Source organism: Vombatus ursinus, unplaced genomic scaffold (genome assembly GCF_900497805.2).
Source record: "Vombatus ursinus unplaced genomic scaffold, bare-nosed wombat genome assembly UNPS02014863.1, whole genome shotgun sequence".
In the NCBI taxonomy this organism is placed as follows: Eukaryota; Metazoa; Chordata; class Mammalia; order Diprotodontia; family Vombatidae; genus Vombatus; species Vombatus ursinus.
The window spans coordinates 6966829-6990173 of NW_020954641.1; the positions used below are offsets into that span (position 1 = coordinate 6966829).

General features: G+C 41.0%; 1 protein-coding gene across 2 annotated transcripts in view; it reads right to left on the bottom strand.

The window, feature by feature from the left end:
* Positions 1 to 11097: 11097 nt before the first annotated feature.
* Positions 11098 to 23345, bottom strand: part of ERGIC1 (endoplasmic reticulum-golgi intermediate compartment 1) — a 155433-nt gene continuing 143185 nt past the window's right edge. For both annotated transcript variants that reach the window (XM_027841913.1, XM_027841914.1), the window contains one exon: positions 11098 to 13501. In XM_027841913.1, coding sequence (XP_027697714.1) covers positions 13394 to 13501 — 108 coding nt within the window. In that variant the 3' untranslated portion in view covers positions 11098 to 13393. The remainder of the gene's footprint in view (positions 13502 to 23345) is intronic.

Below are 23345 nucleotides of genomic sequence, written 5' to 3' on the forward strand. Positions count from 1 at the left end.
AGGCCTGGTCAGGCCCTTGTTAGAGTACTATGATCAAGTCTGGGCTCCATAACTAAAGGAAGAAGTTGGAAAAACTTCTAAGGAAAGTCACGAAGATGATTTAAGCATGGGAAAATGAGGCCTCAGAATGGGGTTGGATGACCTTCTCAAAAGGGCTATGGAATGTTCTCTTTGCCAGACCACAGGGAGGAACAGTAAGAAGAAATAATCTGTTGCCCTGTGAAGATGAGGAAGGCGGGAATCCTATTTTTTCATTAAAAAAAAAAGGAATGCAAAGACATGGAAAGGAGAAGAAACCAATTCCTTCTGGGCCTTTAGGAGGTCACTTGGGTTGCTTGGCTCTAATGAGTCCTTGGTATTGTGAAACAAACAAACAAACAAACACAAGAGGTCTGTATTCTCGTTCCCAATCTGTTATTAGCTCCAAGTATGACCTTAGCTCCAAGTATGTCGCTTCCCCTCTCTGGCTAGGCCTCAGTTTCTTCACCTGTAAAATATTATTAAAGTGCCTTTTAGTCTAAATCCCATAATTCTATCTGTAATAAGGGACTAACCAATAGCAGGTCTTTTTTTTTTTTTTTTTTTTTTGGCAATTGGGGTTAAGTGACTTGCCCAGGGTCACATAGCTAGTCAGTGTCAAGTGTTTGGTCTGAGGCCAGATTTGAACTCAGGTACTCCTGACTTCAGGGCTGGTGCTCTATCTACTGCACCACCTAGCTACCCCCAGCCAGGTCTTTCAAACATGAAATCTGTTGTGCCTGGTGCTGACTCATGTGGATGGTTGGGGTACCTGCTTCCAGAAATCCATGACAGAATATAATGGAAATCCCCAGCCCTCCACTTTACTGTTTGCAAAAGTATTCTGTAGCTGTTCCCTGTTCCCTGATTGCTTAACAACGAAAAGCCTTTTAACTAGCAGTGGAGCTAGACCTGACAGTGTATACTCAGTGGAGGAACTGAGATCCTTCTTCTCTGGTGGCAAGCAAGGCATAGAATACTGAGAGCCTCTGTGGGAGAGAGGCCTTGGACCTCCTGTCTCCCACTTGTTCACTGTAGATCCAGAAACACTTGGCTCCCCTGTTTATCTTCTCGTGTTTGCCCTTAGGTGAGTCACACAGCCACAACCTTGGTTCCAGGCTTTTTTTTTTTTTACCCTCTCAGCTAGATTGTTGAAACAGCCTTCTAACCAGTATGCTTGCCTTCTGTTTCCAATCCATATATGATTTCTTAAACACAGTTCTGACCCATGTTACTCCCCTGCTCAATGAGCTCCCAGAGCTTTTCATTACTCCATGTTGGGCACATAATGCTCTTCATTTCTTGGCATAAAGCTCTTCAAATTCTGGTCCCTTCTTATCCTTGACTACCCTCAGCATACTCTACAATCTGGCAACACAGGCCTACTTCCAGTTCCTCCAATATAACTTCCCATTTCCCTGTTCTATGCCTTTGAGAGGAAAGAGAAAGGAATAAGCATTTATATAGTTCCTACCAGGTGCCAGGCACTGTGCTAAACACTTTACAAATATTATCTCATTTGGACATCTCAATAACCCTGGGACAGAGGTGCTATAATTATCTCCATTTTACAGGTGAAGAAACTGAGGCAAACGGGTTAAGTGACTTGCCCAGGGTCAAAAGCTAGTAAGTATCTGAAGCTGGATTTGAACTCAGGTCTTCCGGACTCCAGGCCGAGTACTCTATCCATCTAGGTGGGGCACCACCTAGATGCCCCAAAGCTGCCCTTTTCACTACTTGCTCCACGTGCCTGGAAAATCTTATCCCCTCACCTCTACCTCTATGTATTTTTGACCCTTCAAAACACTGAGTTCAAGTCCCATATTCTACAGGAGGCCTTTTCTGGTCCCTTCAACTCCTAATGCCTCCCCTTCTCAGATTTGTTGTTGTTGAGTCATTTCAGTCATGCATAACTGTGTAACCCCTTTTGGGGTTTTCGTGGCAAAGATACTGGAGTGGTTTGCCATTTCCTTCTCCAGCTCTTTTTACAGATGAGGAAACTGAGGCAAACGGGGTTAAATGACTTGCCCAGGGTCATACAGCTAGTACATGTCTGAGGTCACATTTGAACTCAGGTCCTCCTAACTCCAGGCCCAGCGCTCTATCCACTATATCCACTATACCTAGCTGCCCTAGCTGCCTTCTCAGATTACTTTCTGTGTATTTTGTATATATTTTATATATATACATTTCATCAAATAAGATGGTCAAATGAGACAGTAAAATGCTTAGTATAGTAGCTAGCACCTAGGTGCTACATAAAAGCTTATTCCTTCTCCTGCCCTCTGGTTATTTATATGTCGTATCTCCCATTAGGGAGTGGGGAGATGAGCATTTTTTTTGTCTTTTTTGTGCATCCCCAGTGCCTAGTACATAGTAAATCCTCAATAAATGCTTGTTAACTAGGAATGAATAGCGTGGGGGTGGCTCCATTTAAAACCACAGCTTCAAGCTCTGACCTGAACTGAGCTCTGTCCCTACAGGGCCTATCTATTCAAAGCCCTGCTTGATCAATGAGGTTCTCCCTTCAATTCTCTCATAGAAAAGAGGTCCCATAGGAAACAGGGAGTAGAAATCTTTTCAGCATATTTAAAACCTCCTTTACACTTGTGATTATCTTCTGGGCTTGAGGGTTGGTCAAAGATCAAACCCCTACATAAGGAAAATCTTGGTAAGGATTAGAGCCACAGTGCAGGGGCAGGGCTGCCCCAGGACATCTTAAGCAGTTCCCGCCCAGTTACAGATCTTCAAGCAAATACTAGATGGTCCGTATGTATATTGAAGAAGGGACCCCTGTTGTGGTATAGATTGGATGAGAACGCCCTTGAAACAGTTTTCAACTCTGATATTGTGTGATTAAAATTAAGGAGGAGGCAGGATGGCGGAACTAGCAGTGCTGCCTTTGGGGTTCGAGGACCTGAGTCTACACGAGTGGAGTCAAGCTACTTAACCTCTCTGGCCTCAGTTTCCTCATTTGTAAAATGAGAGCATTGAACTAGATGACCTCTAAGGTCCCCTCTAACTCTAAACCTATAATTCTATTAGCTTTTGCCTTCATCACCAAATGACTATTAATAAATTCTGGGAAAGAGATAAAAATGGCTAAGAATAAGTACAATTTTCTATTCTGTAAATATTTTCTCTTTTTTTTCTTAGTCAAGACCTATTATCTCAACAGTTTAGGGAGCTCCTGGATGAGGAAACTTACACTCCTCATGGAGATTGGTAATTTGGCTACAATAAAGCCTGGGATCATTGCCTGAAATAGGAAGAGGTTAAATGACTTGCCCAGGGTCACACAGTCAATGTGTGTCAGAGAAGGGACTTGAATAAACCAATAAAGTACTTGCCAGGCATTATACTAAGTTCAAGGGACACAAGTAAAAACAAAACAAAACAAAACAATAACAACAACCAAATAATCTCTGCTCTTCAGCAGGACATCTGAATTTTCTCTTTTAAAACTCCTCTTTCCTTTCAAATTTCTAAGACTTGGGACAAATGCAGCCTAAGAAAAATTTATTTTGCCTACTTTATCCCATATATCTTTCCTTTATCCTATCCCTTTATCCTTCCTTCTACACACTTAAGCCTAGCTGGATTACCCTCTGTTTCCACAAACACATCTCCACATTTTTCTTGTTATCCCCTGTGCTTGGCATACTCTTCTTCGTTTTGTCTGTTGAATTTCTACTCATTTTTTAAAGCCCAACTCAGCTGCCACCATCCTCAAAGTCCTCCGGGAAGCCTTTCCTGATCCTTATGGAAAATAACCTATATTCCCTTGTCTTAGATCCTTGCATTGTTGAGAAAAGCTAAGTCTATCAAAGTTAGTCATTGCACAATGTGGCTGTTACTATGTTCAATGTTCTGGTTCTGCTCACTTCCCTGGTACCGTACCAATGAGATCCCCTTGGATCTCATTTCATAGTTTATTTTGCAATTCTTAAATGCCTTTATTTATCATGTAGTGCTGTATTCATGTCTCATTCCCCCTACTAGACTGTAAGATATATGGAGACAGGGACCACTCACTCCCTAAAACTTGGTTTTTTTTTTCTTGACTTCTTACACTGTGCTTTGCACATCTTCGCTGTTTAATAAATATTTATTGCAGACATGCATAAGTGAATGAATTGTAGGTTGGTAGGGTCTAATATATTGTTTAATACTTTCACACCGTTTTTTCTCTGGCTAGTGCCAACTGCCAAGCTAACAGGATTGAATCAATTAGCAATTTAATCAGAGTTATAACTAGGAATTCTGGTATGGTGGGCAAGAGCCATTGAGTGCTAAGGAAGGACATCCTCCTATATTGGGCACAGACATGCTGGGAGAAGAGTCAGCCCAGATTATGACAGAAAAGCAAAAGTAATCATACAATGTGGTGTAAGGCTAGAGGATTGTTTTTTTGGGGAAAGCAGACACCCTTCAACACCCTATACAAAGCCCTGGATGCATACTCTGCTTATAACTCTGTGATCATTGTTGAATGTAATCAAGAATGAAAGTCATGCAGGCTGCAACACATGGATTTCTGAAAATGTGGCTCACAACTCCAAAAAACTCCTGCATTTCTGTAAATTAATCTTTATTTGTACTATCTGCCTCACAGAGTCTGTATTCGTAAGCCCGTTCTACAGATGAGAGAGCATTGACTCAGAGACATGTAGTAACTTGTCCCAGATCATGTGTTTCCAAGTAAGAGTTGGGTTTGAACCCATGTTTCCTGACTCCAAATCCTGCCCTGTTTTTTCCACTGTGACACATTACCTTTATTGAAAAACTCTGATGCCTCTCCAGCAAGACTAATGAGCTTTATCGGTCAAGAACCAGTTCCCTTAGCCTTAGCACAATGTCTTGGAAGGTAGTAAGAACTTAATAAATCAACCATCCATCCATCTATCTATCCATCTATCTGTATCTATTAATCTATCTATCCTCCAATATTGCAGTCAGTGGTTGGGAGTCCCTTCTCTTTCAACCAGAGTTGTGAAGATCAAATATTTTTATATCTGTAAATAATATGTGTAATAATACTTTATATGTCTTATAATAATAATGTTATATAATGTTTGAGATAATATTTGTAAATCACTTTATTTGTAAAAGTGCTTGGAACACAGAGCTTAATAAATCTTCCATCTATCTATCTAAACTTCAATATTCCAGTTAGTTGCTGGGAGTTGTTTCTCTTTCAACCAGAGTTGTTGTGAGGATCGAATGAGATATTTGTAAATTGCTTAGCCCAGTGCCTGGCATACAGTAATAAATGCCTATTTCCTCCACCCTCCCCTAATGCCCCAGAAGCAAGGCTATATTCAAGGTGGAGAGCCAGTCTGTAGCTTCCTTCTATTCCCTGCACAATTCCCTGTCTCATCGTAGAATTGGTGACTGAACTGAAGAGCTATCGTGGGGGAAGGTGGGATTGGTCAGGCCTGAGTCCTTTCTTAGGGACTGTGTTTATACATATAGGATCAGTTGGGAAATAGCCCAGAGAGACAGTTTCTAAGGTCAAAATTCCTTGTTCCCCAAGGAATTCCAGTCACTGGTCTGCAAATCTGCAATCACGTCTATTATCTATTATAATTTTTTTTTCTTTAATCACCTCTACTCTGCTTTCAGATTTACAAAATGACTTTGTAAACTCTACTAGGTTGGCGACCATTTCCTACATGAGCCTCCTCCCTCCCTCAGCTCCCAGCACAATGTTCGAACAACTCAGGCACTTAATAAAGGTTTGATGTCCCTAGGGTTGGCAGAGTCCTGTGCTCTGCAAGCTTTTTCATTTGGTCACAAGCAGGCAACAAACATTTATTAAGTACCTAAGGTTTCTAGAGCACAACTGAGGGAGATAAAAGTTTAAGGTAGGAGATGGGCCTTACCTTTATTTAGCTTTTGAGACTACTTTTTAAACTTTTGTTGTTGTTCAGTCATGTCTGACACTTCATGACCCCATTTGGGGTTTTCTTGGCAAAGATATTGAAGTGGTTTGCCATTTTCTTCTCCAGCTCATTTTACAGATGAGGAACTAAGGCAAACAGTGTTAAGTGACTTGCCCAGGGTCACACAGCAAGAAAGTGTCTGAGGCCAGATTTGAACTCAGGAAGATGGGTTTTCCTGACTCCAGATCCAGCACCCACTGTGCCACTTAGCTGCCCTTTTTTTAAACCCTGAAGAAGCATAAAAATGGGGAGGGGTGGGAGAGGTGATGAGGATGATAGGTAATAACCCAGTTAGCTGAACATCAAATGGAATCCTTTGGGGAGAGAGGAATTGTAACTTTGAAAACAAAAAATCCCCCAAAATGCCGTGAGGTAGAGAGGGCTTTACCCTTATTATAGATGAGGAAAAAACCTTAGAGAGGTGAATAAGTCAGCTATGGTCACATAGTGTGGGGGCTGGAATATGAATTTGAGCGTCCTGTCTCTTGTTGAACTGACTACACTACTCCTTGTTAAATTGGAAGAGGTTCTTAACTATTTTGTGTGTGGTGGCCCCGGTGGGCAGTCTGCCCCTTAGGCATAGACACTTTCTCCGAATGATGTTTCTAAGATAAGCAAAATACAAAGACTTGCAAAGTAAATCAATTATGTTGAAAGTTATCAATCGGAAAAAAAAAAGTTCATCAGCCTCAGGCTAAAAAGTTCATAGGGCCTCTAGTGCAGAGTCTTCCCATCCAGAATAACTAGAACTGACCTGAACTCCTCAAGCCTGTCGTGGTTGAGTAGAATAGAGTCTTCTTGTATCCCCAATCCATTTCAGGAGCCCTCCTCACAGGGCCATAAACCTGTGGAATTGGTGTGGACCTGGATTCTCCTTGAGAATGCAGGGAGCTCCATACTGTGGATTTCACTTTGTTCAGCTTTTTACAGGGCTTCCCTCAAATGACTAGCTAGGGGCAAAAAAACACGGACAGAAAAAGGGAAGGTGATTGAAGTAGTGCTGGATAGAATGTGTGTGCATCTGGGCAATCCAGCTGTTCTACCAGGTGTTTGAATCCTGCTTCTCCTTACTGTCTGAATTACCTCTGAAAAGTCAGTTTCTCTTTCTGGCCTTGTGTTCCTTCTCTGCAAAACGAGAGGACAAAGGGTTAGCCTAGATGATATCTGAGAGTCTGCCTGACTCTACATCCTAGGATCCTATAATCCCAAATTGCAGTTGAGGGCGATTCCAGCATTTCAGCTCTGATCTGCAAATATTAGACCTCCCAATTATAAAACCCATTACAAATATGTATCTTAACTTCCCAATTCAGAAGTCCTTGTATTACAATAAAAAGAGCTGATCTTCCCAATTGATAAATGGTCAAAAGATATGAATAGGCAGTTTTCAAAGGAAGAAATAAAAGCTATCACTAGCCATATAAAATGTTTTAAATAACCAATACAGAAATGCAGATTAAAACCACCCTGAAGTACCACCTCGTACTCAGCAGATCAGCTAAGATTACAAAAGAGGAAAATGACAAATGCAGAGCGGATGTGGAAAAATAGGGGCACTAATGAACTGTTGGTAGAGCTGTGAACTGGTCTGACCACTCTGGAGAGCAATTTGGAACTATGCCCCAAAAGCTATTAAATTGTACATACCCTTTGACCCAATGATACTGCTCCTACTTGCATACCACAAAGAGATCAAAGAAAGAGGAAAAGAATTCATATTACACAAAAAAATTTATAGCAGTTCTTTTTGTGGTAACAAATAATTGGAAACTGAAGGAAAACACCTGAATTGGGGAATGGCTAAACAAATTATGTCACATAAATATGATGGAATACTATTGTGCTGTAAGAAGTGATGAAAGAAATGGTTTCAGAAAAACCTGGGAAGACTTACATGAACAGATGCAGAATGAAGTGAGCAGAACCAGGAGAACAATTTATACAATAACAGCAGGATGGTAAAGATAATAAACTCTGAAAAACTTAGTAATTGATTAACAAAATGACTAACCATAATTCCAAAGGACTCATAATGAAACATGCTACTTTGAGAAAGAAAACTAATGGACTCATGAGTGTGGATTAAAGCACATTTTCTTTCATTTCTTTCTTTTTCCTGTTACTTTTTTTCTTAGAATATGGTTAATGTGGAAATTCGTTTTGTATGTCTATACATTTTTATAATGGGTTTTATTTTTCTTGTCTTCTCAATGAGTGGGGAATGGGGAAAGGGAGGGGGACAATTTGAAACTGAAAATAAAACTGAATTTTTTTTAAAAAGGCAGATGATCGTCCACTGGCCAATATGGCATTTTTCCATCCTAAAGCTCAGAGTTGAGGAATGGTTGCCCACACTCCAGAATATCATGTTTGTACTCACTCTACCTTGAGCATTCATGTCATGAGGAAAGCAAAGAATGAGACAGCATGGAATAGTGGGAAGAGTTCTGGATTTGGAGTCAGAGGACAGTAGTGTAAATCCTGGTCATACTATCTATGTGACCTTAGACAAGCCGTTTAACCATTCTGGGACTCAGTTTCCTCATTCTTCATAAAATAAAGGATTGGATTTGATGGCCTCTGAAGTCCTTTCCAGCTCTTAATCTGTAATTCTATGAATGCCACATTTAGGAAACCTCAAGGATTGTCAAGCGTGCCAATGTGGAAAGCCGACCAGCTGACCTCTGACCACATACATCGCAGACCCAGAACAACAAAACCAAACAGAACAGAAAAATAATGTGAATGTGACTCTTCTGTCAGACCAATGAGGTCAAAGTGACAGACACATTTATACTCAATCTTATCCTCTCAAGCTACACCAAGCTAATTTCCATGTCTAGGTCCTGGTGGCTAAGCATAACATCCTTTTAAATATGAGTCACTCAATAAGCACTTATTAAGTGTCTGTGTCAAAGACATCATGAATATGAAGATAAAAATGAAACAGTTGCTGTCCTCAAAGAGTCTATATTCTGATACAACTTTTTTTTAAATTAAATTTTGTTTTTTCAATGGACAAGCATTGATTTTCTCTCTTCTACCTTCATCAAATGAAAAAAAAAAAAAGAAAAATTCCCATATTGGTCATACCCAGAAATGTTTGCCTCATTCTGCAATTACTTAGTCTATCACCTGTCAGGAAGTGACCAGCATTCTTTACTGATCTTCTAGAACAATGGTTGATTCTTGCATTGATAGTTCTGACATTTGACACAACTCTTGACTGAGGGTTGTTTTGGCTTTTTCACTTTGTGAACCTGGGGAAGTTATTTCACTCTCTGGGGTCTGTGTTTCCCTATCTGAAAAATGAGGGGAAAGACTAGATGATCTACAAGGTTTCTTCCAGCTCTAAATGCTATGCTTCCCCTCCTGGTTCCAAACTGAAGCTTACCCTAACTAAGCACATGAAGACTTCCCCTAGTGGTATGGGCAGATGAGAACAATTTGTTCCAACAGTCATGAAGCAGGCACTGTGGAGTGCTCAGAGCGTGGTCTGGCATCGAAGATACGAAGGTCATCCCGCTGCATCCTGGGCTATTGCCAATTGTCTTGACTTTGTTTTGCCACTGGACTTCAATGACTCAGGAAGCGAGAGTGAGGCTGATGACTTTGTGCCTTACTTAAATCCAATTCACAAAGGAGTCAAGATATCACTCTGTGATGTCATTGGTCTTCCTCAAAATGGAAGGACAAACAACAACCACCTCGACTTCCTCCAGTGAACCTTCTGGAGAAGTAACATATTTAAACTCCAAAGCCACCTTCTCATTATTCCTCCAAAGCATTCACTCTATGGCTTTTCATAGAATGATCTGTACTTCATAGTATGCCTATGTATACTCTGTTTTTCAGTGACAGTGCTGCCTGTAATCATTTAAAGAATAGGATGAATATTGATTTTGGGGGGGGGGGGGCATGTCCTAGAACATAGTCCTATACCCAGATAGATGCTTTTACATGACTAGATTATTTTGTCCTCTTTTCCAGGTCAAATAATCCTATATTTATTTTTAAAAGTCAAAAAGTGTTAAGTACCTTCTGTGTACTGGGTGCCATCAGGGCTATAAAAGTAGAAACCAAAAGAATCTCTGCCCTTGAGCATCTTATTTCAGTCAGGAAGACAAAAATATCCGTATACAAAATTAGAAAACTGCATAAGACTTTGTCTAAACAAGTCGCAGATTTTCTCCTAACTACTCATAAGATAATAGATACAGAGTTAGAAGGAACTTCAGGGCCCACAGACCAACCCCCTCATTTTACACATTAAGAAACTGAGGAACAGAGAGGCTATGTGACTTGCCAAGGGTCACACAGTTAGTAATTGTGCAAGGTGAGATTTGAATCTAGGGCTTCTTGACTCAAATGCCCTATCCATTACACCACAGTCCCTTTCCTATTAGTCTGTTCCAGTTAAACTGGACCATATCTATTCCCTGTCCTTAAGCTGTCTTCTCTTATCTTTATGCCTTTGCTTGAACCATCCCTCATATCCTTTGAACAGAGCTGTCATTCATCTTTTGAACTCCCTCTCTTCCTTTAAGGCCCCCCTCAGATACCACCTTTTTTTTTCTGAAGCCTCCCAGGGCTTCCCCAGCTCCCAAAGTGAAAAGGATCACTTCATTCTCAACTTCTCTGGGCACTGTGCCTCTACCCCATTCTCTCTCTTTTTTTTTTGGTGAGGCAAATGGGGTTAAGTGACTTGCCCAGAGTCACACAGCTGGTGAGTGTTATGTGTCTGAGGCCAGATTTGAACTTAGATCCTCCTGACTCCAGGGCTGGTGCTCTATCCACTGTACCACCTAGCTGTCCCTACCCCATTCTTTCTTGTACCATATTTGTGTACATGTTCATACTCTCTATTGGACCTTAAGCAATGTGAGGCAGCAACTGATTCATTTTTGATCCTTATGATCCCAGCACTTAGCACAATACTTTGCATCACCTAATAAATACCTGTTGAATTTAATTAAGTTGTGGCCACTGCCTTTAAGTGCTATACAGAGAAGGCAGAGATTTTACCCAACACAATCATCGTCATAACTTTGTTACAAATGTTGGAAATTTAGCCCCACCTAGAATCCCAGCCATAAATCCATAAACCATGATTTAAGGAAACACACTGGAAAACTTCTGAAAATCACAGCTTTTTAATCTGCTTAAACCCAATGGGCAGAAGAAACAAAAAGTTTCCCCCCTTAAGAATTTTGTTAAGAAAACAGATCATTGGTATCCTTTCATTGGAGAAATGAAGTCCCCCACCCACCCCTCCACCTCCACAGTGGAAAAATTCCATAAAAGTAAAACTTGCATACATAGGCATGCCACACACACCCACACCCACACCCACACACACAAACACACACACACACACACCACAATCCCCTCATGCCCCCATACACAAGGGATCATTTCCATTTCTGAATTTTGTAAATGGAAAAAAATATATATATAAAATCCATCCAAACAGTGACAGATACAAGAAATGACAAAATCCAGTTACACTTACAATATTAATGAGCTCATAATTAAAAAAAGGGGGGGAGTTTTTCTAATTGGCACTAGGGGCTTAAAATAATAAATGGCAAAGTCTTGTTAAAAAATAAATCCAACTGGACATTATCCTGAATCACCAAAGCACGCGAAGAATTCTTGGTGTGCATGGAAAATGGAAGGGTGGTGCTCTCTCTGGGATCAACACAGAATATCTGAAATTCCCTTCACTGAATCCCTCCCTGGCCTGGCTTGCTTGTCCTTCCTTGTTCTGATCTAAAAGGAGAATCTTCTGATGAAAGGAAGTATAAGCAGTAGCAGCAGCAGCAGCAGCAGCAGCAGCAGCAGCAGAGACAGCTCTGAACTAAGTGGAAGGAAATCAGAGCTGCTGCTACCTCACCAGCTGCAGGACTGTCTGTCTTGAGCTACTCTTATTGGCTGGAGGGGCTGGTGAAAGAAACCACAGAGCAAGTGTCTGATAAGGGAGGCAGAGAGGAGCTGCTGACCCATGCTGGGATAGTCCCTTTTCTGTTTGCCATTGGTGGGGAGGGTGAAAACAAACCAAACCAAAATAACACCTGAACAAAGTAAACAAAAACATCTTGAACTAGGATGTCTCCAGGGAAAATCGCTATCTGACTCTACTTTCATATTAGCAATGAGCTTGTTGCCTCAGAGATGTCACACAGAACTAGGACCGGTGGGGAAAAATCTTCATGTCATTGGGAATGATGCTTACTGGTTACTCTCTGGGCCTGTGCAAAGCCACTGGGCCTACATAGAGGAGAATATTTTCAAGTAGTGGAAAGAACACTGGATTTAAAGGAGGAGGAAATGAGTTTTCTCTTTCCTACAGTTTATTAGCTGTATGCCCTTGGGCATGGCATTTCCCATTTCCAGGCCTCAGTTTCTTCCTCTGTAAAATGAGGGAGGTTGAAGTAGGTGGTCCCTAAGGCTTCTTCCAGATCTAAACCCTATAAGATGCCCAACCACTCACCACCACTGTGTCATTACAAAGGGCTGAGGTGCCAATAGAAAGGTGGGGTGGGTTCAGAGGCTAGGTGTCCTTAGCTAAGAGGTGTTGTCCTTTGGTTAGGACTGAGGCACGTTGGTGGGAGGTTAAGAGTGACGGGGAAAATGGGAGGAAAACTTATTTTTGCAGCTGTTGGCTATGCTGCACCAGTGGTGAACAGACTTCAATCTCTTGGGGACTGTGGTTCTTGGCAGCCTGAAACCCACTTTTAAAAAGGGAGAGAGAGAGAAACAGGGGTCTTGAGCCCTATACAATGTAAGTTCAATTGGTACCTTAATATAGTTCAGCCAAGTGCATATTGCCAAAGTGTGATGTTATGGATGGGCATAGGGAAAGGTCTGACAGCAAAAGCCACACGGTACCCCTGGGCAAGAAACCAAATGCTTTCTCTTTCCAAAAGGGCTTTCCTCACTCTCCACTTACTTCAGATTGATGCCCAGGAGAAGTGAGCCAGGTAACTGGGCGAAAGATAATGAGAACCTGTCACTCCTAGACTCTCTTGTTACTTCCCAATGAAACTCTGCAGGCTGTTGGAACCCAAATCACAACAACCCTTGAGCCTTCCTGATTGCTTCTTAGGAAATTGTTTCTACCCCTACCCCCTACCCCCCAGGGTAGGGAGCACCATGATTCTTGGCATTGGCAGTGGACTTTCTTCCTAAAAATACTCGGTATTGTCTTTTCGAAAACAAAAGAAGATAATGTGTAAGCTGGAATTCCCCCGAGATGGGAGTATGGTGTGGGAAGAGAAACCTTGGTGTAACAACTATCCACTCTGTAACTTCAACCAACAAAACTGCATATCAACTCGGATAGAGGGAAAAAGGAAATATATTTGTTAGAGTGATGAGTCTGGGATCCTGCATTGCTGTCTCTGGCAAAATGAGTCGGAGTCACAGGGTTACTGCATCTTTCCAAGTTGAATCTTCTTCCAGGCCTCAGATGCTGTGAAAATGCAGGAGTCCAGGATTCCGGCCACCGTGAAAGTGCCTCCAATGATGGCACAGATCTGAAACAAGAGCCACATAGAAGTTAAAGCTGGGAAAGGACCTCAGAAAGCATCTGGCCCAAGTCTGGCCCCCTTTATTGCACAGGTGAGAAAAGAGAAGCCTGGAGAGAAGTCAGAGCATCAGAGATGCAGAACTGGAAGGGATCTTAGAGATCTAGTTTAATTTCCTCGTTTTATAGATGGGTCAACTGAGGCTCAGAGAGGATACAAAGCTTGTTCTGTTTCTTGCACTATGCTGTGCTGTGATCTGCCCAAGTTACATAGATAATAAGTAATAATGGAGTAGAGACTTGAACTTGGGGTTTCTGATGCCCAGCGCTCTTTCCATTAAATAATTCTGCCTGGAAATGAACAATGATGGATCAGGTCATTTCCTTACGGAGTCAAGTTTAAGTTTTTGTTGTTGTTGTGTTCGGTGATGGTGCTGCCTGTAAGCACTTAGGGGATAGAGTAATGTATCCAAGGTGATACATTTCAGTGGAAATGGACATAGATCTTGTCTGAAGTGGAAACCCCTAAGGCACAATTAAGAGAAGTTTTTCAGATAAGATTGTTCTGCCCTTTAGACCTACCTTTGTTTTGTGAACCAGATCTCTTTAAAATTTACTGTAGTTTGGAATGGTGGTGACTCCTGGCATCTCAATGCCCATATGCCTTTTGGAAATTTGATCACCACATTTGCCACCATTATCATTGAGCCAAGTGCTGAGGGAAGGAAACACTGGGATTTTGGCAAAATCAAAGAAGTCCTTCACTTCTTGGCTTGCATTCCAACATTAGAGGGTGGTAGGAATATCAGTTTGCTACCATGCAATGGCTGTGAAAGGAAAGTCCACAAAGCAAGGTACAACAATATACTAGACAATTGTTGCTTAAATCTATGAAAGGATACAAAATGATAAGAAGACCAGGAGAACAGATATAGTATCAAGAGAATTTACAGTTCAAAACATTAACTTGCTCTTGACATGACCAGCCTTCCTTTTCTTCTCCCAGTCATACATTTGTCTGATGATATGATATCCTTCATGCCTGTAGTTCATGACTGGTAATGCTCTGCAGTCTATTCACACCCAACACTGCCCTTTGGATACCTGGTACCTGCAGCTCAAGTGACAGACACAGAGTCTAGAACTTCATTAGAAGGAGGACAGGCATCAAAGTGATGCCAGATCACAAGATCCTGAAGCAATACTGGTTTAGGCTTCCATGCCATTTCTTTCACACTTCAATAGATCTGAGATCTCATCAATGCAGGTATTTGCTCCACTAGTACAGAACAGAGCCCATCCATGACTTGCCATCTTGTGCAATGCTTGTCCACATTCTCCTACAGATCTTCCGCAGAGAATGCATGCCATGTGCTAGAGGTATTCTTCTAAGCCAGGGGTTCTAGGTGTCATGGACCCCTTTGGCAATCTGGAGAAGCCAATGGACTGATTCGCAGAATGAAGTTTTTAAATGTGTAAAATACAACACACAGGATTACCAAGGAAACTAATTATATTGAATTACAGATATCAAAATATTGAAAAAACAAGTTCATGGCCACCAGTTCTGCTCTATAGGTGGACTTCAAAAAAACCTAGAAAGACTTGTATGAACTGATGCTGAGTGGAGTGAACAGAACCAGGAAAACATTCTATACAGTAACTGCAACATTATGCAAATGACCAACTTTGATAGACTTAGCTTGTCTCAGCAATGCAATGATCTAAGACAACTCCAAGAAACTCATGATGGAAAATGCAATCCACATCCAGAGAAAGAACTATGGAGTCTGAATGCAAATTGAAGCATACTATTTTTCTTTCTTTTCTTTCTTTTTTCTTTCTTGTGGTTTTTTCCCTTTGGTTCTAATTCTTCTTTACAACATGACTAATGTGGAAATATGTTTAATATGATTATACATATATGGCCTATATCAAATTGCACACTATCTTGGGGAGGGTGAAGGGGAAGAAAATTTAAAACTCAAAATCTTGTAAAAGTGAATGTTGAAAATAAAGACTAAATAAATAAATATTTTTTTAAAAATAACCTCTGTTCTAAGCCTTCCTGCATTTCATGATGGGGAGCCATCCATCAACACTATAACTCTTGCTACATGAGTAGTTGACCTCTTTACCACTCATACATTTCCTTAATAATATGTATCTTAATAATATGTATGCTTCATGACTAGGTGCTCATGAGAGATATACTGCAGCCTACCTGTACCCACTACACATCTCTCCATTGCTCTCTGGGTTGGGTGAAGCTGTGATTCTTTAGAAATTATGGTGTTTGGAAGTTATAAACACATGGCATTGGCAAAACATTTAAGTTAAGAAAGATGGATATTTGTACTGTGGAGCATCTTGGGATCACTGAAAGCATAACAAAGTTCCTCAAATACAATCCAGGCTGTTCTCTTCCTCCCATTCAATTATTGCCTCAATTCATTTTGTACTTGTAGTAAGTAAATTTACTTGTCCTAAGTAAATATTCTTACGTACCAACTCAGTGGACTGGTTATCCAGCTACATGTTTTAGTCTAGACAAAATTCATTTTTCATTCATTTAGTTTTTCCCACATCCAAACTCAAAAGAGATAACTCTAATCAGGAATCTCACTGAGAGGTCCTCTGATGTTCTAATGATGCAATTAGCACAATATCCAAACTCAAATTTTTTCCTGCATCCAATCAGCACAACCTCATCTGCAATCAGGAACATATGGAGGGCTCATCATCTATAGGGAATTTCCATCTGAGCTCTGCAAAAGAAATCCTCTATTAACAGTGATGGATACCATTGACAAGAATATGCTACCCTGTCTCTCTACCTCCTCCCTGTTTAAAGTTTACAAACGTCCTCCCTCATAAAACCTTGTGAAATGGACAGCAGAACCACTGCCATCCCATTTTACAGATTAGAAAAATGAGATTCAGAGTTAAGGGATTTGTCCATAGTCATATAGTTAATAAGCAGCTGAGCTGGGACTTAAAACTGAAATCTTTCCACTCCAAATCCTGCGCATTTTTCAACTGATACACATTTCTGTTTCTAAAAGTTCATCTTTTCTATTTCTCAGAAGACTAGGCTAAACCAATGAAATAGAAGAGCTTCCTAACACACATAATTGAGACTTGGAATTGGCTGAATGACCAGACCCAAAGTATAGCCATTAAGGGATCAAAGTCAACCCGGCAGGAGGTCTCTAAGGAAGCACCCCAAGGATGCCTTTAGCCCTGTGCTATCTGACATTGTTACTGAATGACATGGATGGAGATGTAGATAGCATACACAGAAAATCTGCAGATAATATAAAAAAGGGAAGGGATAGCTAATATGTTGAATGACAAAGGCAAGATGCAAAAAGATCTTGAAACACGCCAATCTAATAGGATGAAATTTAATGTGTATGAATGTAGAGTCCTACACTTGGATTAAAAAAATTCAACTATAATAATACAGGATGGAGGATGAGTCACTAGATAGCAATTTGTTTGAAAAAAGACCTGGGAGGGGGGGTGTCCTTAGGGTATTAGGGTTTGATGAAGCTATCAAAAAAGTTAACACCTTCTTTGTTCTTGTTGTTCAGTAGTTTTTCAGTCATGTCCGACTGCCATCTGAGGTTTTCTTGGCAAAGATAGTAGAGTGATTTGCCATTTCCTTCTCTAGCTTATTTTATGGATGAGGAAACTGAGGCAAACAGGGTAAAGTCATTTGACCAGGGTCACACAACTAAACACATATCTGAGGCCAGATTTGAATGTAGGAAGGGGAATCTTCCTGACTCCCGGTCCAGCCCTCTATCCACTGTGCCAACTAGCTGCTACAAGTTGATCTTGGGTTGCCTTAATAGATAATTACTTAGTATCACATCAAGACTACCACATTTTAGGAAACAAAGTAGAAAGGATCCAAAAGAAGGGAAATCAGGATGGTGAAAGGACTGGAGACCACTCCACATGAGGAGTAGCTGAAGAAACTGGGAATGTTTAGCACAGAGAAGAGACTTGGAACAGGGGTATGACAGCTATCTTCAGGTATTTGAAGGGCTGTCAAGATGAGATTAGATTTGTTTTGTTTGACTGGGGAAAAGTAGGAGCAGTGGGGTAGGAGTTACAGAGAGCCAGATTAAGGATTGGGGTAAAAAAAAAACTTTCTAACTATTAGAGTTTTCCAAAAGTGGGATAGGCTGCCTTGACAGATAATGAGTTCTCTATCACTGGGGGTCTTCGAGTAACATCTGTAAAAAAGCTTATTGAGAATGTTGTAGGGTAGTTCAGGTTCAAACTAGACAAGATAACCTTTGACCTTCTGAAAATTAGATTTTTTTTTTTGGGTGATTCTGACCTCTGAAGTAAATGCTTTATCCAATTAGCACATCAGCACTAGGGTATTTATAAATGACAGAATCTCTGGACTTTCTCCACTATGCTACAATAGCTTTCTCTCCTTGGAAGTTCACTCTGCCTCTGCTGCCCTTTTGAAGCTCTGATTGGTCATTTCTTCTCAGAAAATTTTTTTTGGGAGGCATTCAGGGTTAAGTGACTTGCCTAGGGTCACACAGCTAGTAAGTGTATAAGGCTGGATTTGAACTCAGATCCTTCTGACTCCAGGGGCAGTGCTCTATCCACTGTGTCTCCTAGCTACCTCCCAGAATCTTCATTTTAAGGAAAGTATTCAGGTCAGTCACATCTCTATCCCTCTCCAGGATACACTTCTGACTCTCTAGATTTTTTCCATCATGTCCTATTATAGGTACTTCCTACTCCCTCCCAATTCTATGCCCCTCCTCCTGCTTTTCAGCTATCTTTTTATGTGTTGTTTTCCCCGTTAGAATGTAAGCTCCTTGAAGTCAAAGACTGTCTTTTTTGCTTGAATTTATATTCCCTGTGCATAGCCAAGTGCTTGGCACATTCTAAGTATTTCAAAAATGCTTGTTGATATGGCAGGACCACAGAAGGGGAAAAGTGGGGTCGATCCTGTGACTCCCTTGAGAACTCTCAGCCACATAACTACCACCTCCCTCATGTGGAAGATGAGCAATCCAAATCTGACCAAGAATACAACAATAGTGGGCAGACCACAGGGCCAACTTAATGGAATCATTGGTGCCAAGGAAGAAAGACTGAAAGAAAAAAAAAGACAAAGTGAAGGGGATAGGAAAGTGTATACTCAATTGGGGTTTATTTATAAAAAATGGTATTTCCATGAGATGAGCTCAGTGAATCCAGGCTTCACAGAGGAGTTTTAAGTGGCACAGCTGGCATTCCAGAAACAACAGTCCAAGAAACCAGAGGAGTCACTCAGGGGGTGATGGGGAAGATTGATTTTTTTTTTTTTGTAAAGCAGGCAGGGCCCTCCTCTCTGGTCTGTCTCTCCACCACTCCCCAGAGCATGATGCAGGGGTACTTTTCAGGGGAGATGACGGCAGGGGAGCTGGTTTATTTCAGTCAACTGGATCAGATGACAGGAGATTTTACACCACAAAATGCTTTTAATGCTTGCATCAGAGGATAGGAAAATTTGACTTAAGTGCAGTGATGCAAAAAACACACACATCTATATTCATCTGCACACAATTTTGAACCACTGAGTGCTTATGACTCACACACACCTGGCACTTGCTTTGATCCCTCCTTCCAGCCTTCATGCATAGTTCAATTTGCTCACAGCAGAAAGGAGCCAACATATGCATTTGTTTCTGGATAAGAGACATAAACGACTCCGTTCAACAAAAACAATAATGATTTGCTGTCTCTCATAAATGAGGATATTACAAATGATCCACCATCAAAGGTGAAATGCATTTTCAGTAATGAGGATGGGATTGCACCAGTTCACTCAATGCAGATTCTTAGCTGCTTTACTTGGCCCTGGGTATGGAGGAGGCAGAAATTCAAGAGTTTGAACTACAAGAGATATGGAAGAACCACAGAGGCCCAATAACCATATGCAGATTTCTATTTCCCCAACATTAACTCAACTGTGACCTCAAGCTCCCATTTTGCTGCTGGGATTTGGGGCTGCCATTTTGGTTTTAATTCTCCCTCTCTCACTTACAATTTTAAGGGACAAGATAATGTCTTACATTGCTGATATTCCTTTTAGAATATAAACTCAGAGAGCAAGATCTATGACATCCCTTCATCCTAGGTCATGCACCATCTACTGGTAATCTCTTTGCTAATTAGACCATTCATTGGTGGGACCACCCTGAAGTGTGAATGAAGGAAGACATCTGTTCAGAAGTATTATCCTCCCAACCAAATGGCCAATGGCCCTCTAAGCTAGAGGTTCTTTCTGTCTGAGAGCTCCAGCTGTGATTCTCTCATCCCCTTCACTTAAAACTTTCCTCTTTTTAATCTGAGCAAGTTCTAACCGAAGTAACGGACTACTAAAGTGCATGCTCGAGTGTGTGCGTGTGTGTGTGTGTGTGTGTGTGTGTGTGTGTGAGAGAGAGAGAGAGTGAGAGAGAGAGAGGGGGAGAGAGAGAGAGAGAGAGAGAGAGAGGCAAAGAAAATTAAGGGGGACCAAAAAAAGAAGTAATAAGTTTTGATGGACATTTTATATGTTGAAATTTATAAATTCAAATATAAATAGCTTCAAATATAAAAGTTTATTAAAAAGATGAAAAATAAAAATAAGGTATACATAGAGAAAGGGAGCAGCCAGGCTGCTGCTGAAGCTGATTATGAGGAAACACATAGAGATCTAGGTGCTAATATAGAGGAAAGGAAATAAGATATGAGTGGAGGCTGTAGAGAAATGGAGGAGACAGTATTGACAAGATTGGATGAGCAAATGCTAAGGAGTAATACTGTCCACTCCCAACCATCAATTCCCCTGAGGACCACAATATTGAAAATCTTGCTATAGGTCTAGGTGGGCAATGGGGTTATTTCTGTCTTCACAGTTACATTTAACTTCTAAAAAGTTCTATGTCTAAGGGGAAGGAAAAGTCTGTAAATGGATGGGGATGAAATGTCTTCCCATGCCTGGACAATTCTTCACAGCAGTAATTGTCTCTTTGATGAATGGTTTAGATATGCTGCTATGACATCGATTTATATATACTTACCCCCAATCCTTAGGGACTGATTTGGTTCTAGCCCAAGGATATATACTAGACTCAGTGGTTCTGATCTGGATAGACAGTAGGATAAGTTACTGTTGGTTGGTTCTGGTAACATCTGGTGAGGGTGGTGGTATTAAGTTTTCAAGTAATTATGGTTCTAGCAGTTACCACCCTAGAATAAACTTTAAGCCTAAGTGGGCTCTCTAACATCACTCTGTACCAGCTTAGAACCATACTCCTGATGCTAGGCCAGAATTTGTCCAGAGGTGGATAGAAATGGGGGATTTGGGGGCCTGGGGTTAGTGGGGTGGGGAGTGAGGAGCAGGGTGGGGCAGGCAGGGGGAGGCACTGTTTATCTAATTATCTAATGTTTACTTAATTTATCACCTTGCCAAGTCACGCAAACCTACTCCTCCCCTACCAACTGGAGCTTCAGAAATAAAAATAATAGATGAAATCTCATTTAAATCAAGTCCGAGAAAAAAACAAGCTAATGTCTTTTCAGCAGAAGCAACTGATATTCTCACTTTATCCTCACAAAGCATCTTTCTTCCAGAAAGTCCCCAGCCTTCACCATACTTCACTGCTGCAGACAAGAACAACTCAATAGCTTGAGATGAAGTCAGCTTGTCTATTTCAAATGCAAGAAGGTTTTCATGCATTTTAATGAATACTGTTAATTCCTTAATACATGAAGTGACTGTGTACCAGTGACCTTTGATTTCCCACATCTATCTGCAGCCCTTTTAAACTGCATAACCTATCACGATGCTATATCATTGTGAAACTTGAAACACCATCAATTTACAAGTATTTATTAAGCACCTATTTTGTGCTAGACATTATGTGCTAGAAGCAGTGGACATAAATACAAATGATATAGTCCCTGCCCTCAAATAACTTTCATTCTATTTTCTATTATACAGGAGTAAATAAAAGTCATGTATTTAAAAAATATACCACATACAGTGATAAAAGGAGGGAGTGACAGTTGGGTTGTAACAACTGAGGGAATCAGGAAAGGTCTCATGACCCAGAAGACAATGGAAAGACACATGGTAGGGGTAAACTGAGGCAACTAGGTGGCTCAGTGGATAGAGCGAAAGGCCTGGAGTTAGGAAAATTGAGTCCAAACTCATCCTCTGACATTTACTAGCTGTGTGACCCTGGGCAAGTCAGAGTTAACCTATGTTTGCCTTAAGCCATTGGAGAAGGAAGCACACCACTCCAGTATCTTTACCAAGAAAACCCCATGAGGGGCAGAGCATGGTTCCTGGAGTTAGGAGGACCCGAATTCAAATATGGCCTCAGACACTCACTAACTGAGGGACCCTGGGCAAGTCATATAATCTTGATTGCCTCAAAAAGAGAGAAAGAAAGGAAGGAAGGAAGGAAAGAAAGATGGAAGGAAGGAAGGAAGAAAGGAAGAAAAAAAACCCCATGGATAGTATTGGTGTGCTGTGGTCCACAGGGTTACAAAGAGTCAAACATGACCAAACATGACTGAATAACAATAACAACAAGGGGTAAATAAGTGATATTATTCTGTTTTCAAAGCTAATTAGTGCTCTAGTGGTAGCATAAAAAAACCACAGACCTGTTAAAGACATGCAAGACCACAAAAGGAGGTGTTTCTATCACATATAACATGAGTGAAGAATAGTAGACCTAACAGCTCAAGAATTTGGCTGGCAGTTATGAAATAGCAAGAGTCAGAGAGAGGCCTCTAAGTACAATTAAAGGACTCCTCCAGTCTAGAAGAAGCCTTTCCCCATCCTCCTTAATGCCCCTGCCTTCCCCGTCTTGATTATCTCCTATTTATCCTGTTTATAACTTGTTTGCACATGGTTGTTTGCATGCTATCCCCATTAAGACTGTCATCTCTTTGGGGCGAGGCTGTCTTTTTGCCTTTCTTTATATCCCCAAAACTCAGCAGTTGCCTGGCGAATGGTTGTCTTGGCTTAAATGGGGGCTCCTCTGTAAAGGGTAAACTCCTTATAGTTGGGGAAACAGACCACAAAAATCACACAGACATAGAGGAATTGCACTTTGCACTGGTGGAAGGAGGATTCATGCTAGTGAGATCACTGATTTATCAAAGTATTGAAATATTTTAAAATAAGACTGGGGAAAAAAGAGGTCCATCAGTCTCATCAGATCCATATTGCATAAATATAAGATATTATGAAGATAGGAGCTGGGTTGGGGCTGGGGGTTGGGGTGCAGGCAGAGTGGAGGTTTGCTAGCTATGGAAAGACACTATTACTGTTGGAAGTCCAAGAGACCTTGGCCCTTGGTGATGCCTCTTATTGAGCTGTTTCACATCTGCGTGGTTTGGCATTTCCTCCTTCAGCCTTGAGGAGCCATACAACAAATGGCAGAATGCTGACGGCACCTTTTGTTGCCAGATGAGGAAGAGCTGCCAGCCCCAAAGTTCATCCCCTTCCCTCAGCATGGCTCTCTTAATTGAATTCAATTGAAGAACTTCATAAATCCCAATCTTTAGGAAGTGTAAACCAACTCAAGTCCCTGCTAGATCAATCCCATTACATTCTGAGTTATGCTACTCAAATTTCCACTTAACTAGAGATTCCCACACTTTCAGATGAACAGTGAGAATATAAGATATAAGAGAACAGGCTGTTGGAAAGAAAAGTCAACTGGGTTTAAATCAGGGGTGGTGAACCTTCGGCGTGGGGCCAACACGCGGCCCTCAATGTCCTCAAGTGCAGACCATTGTCTTAATACAAACTTCTGTGAAATTATTCACCT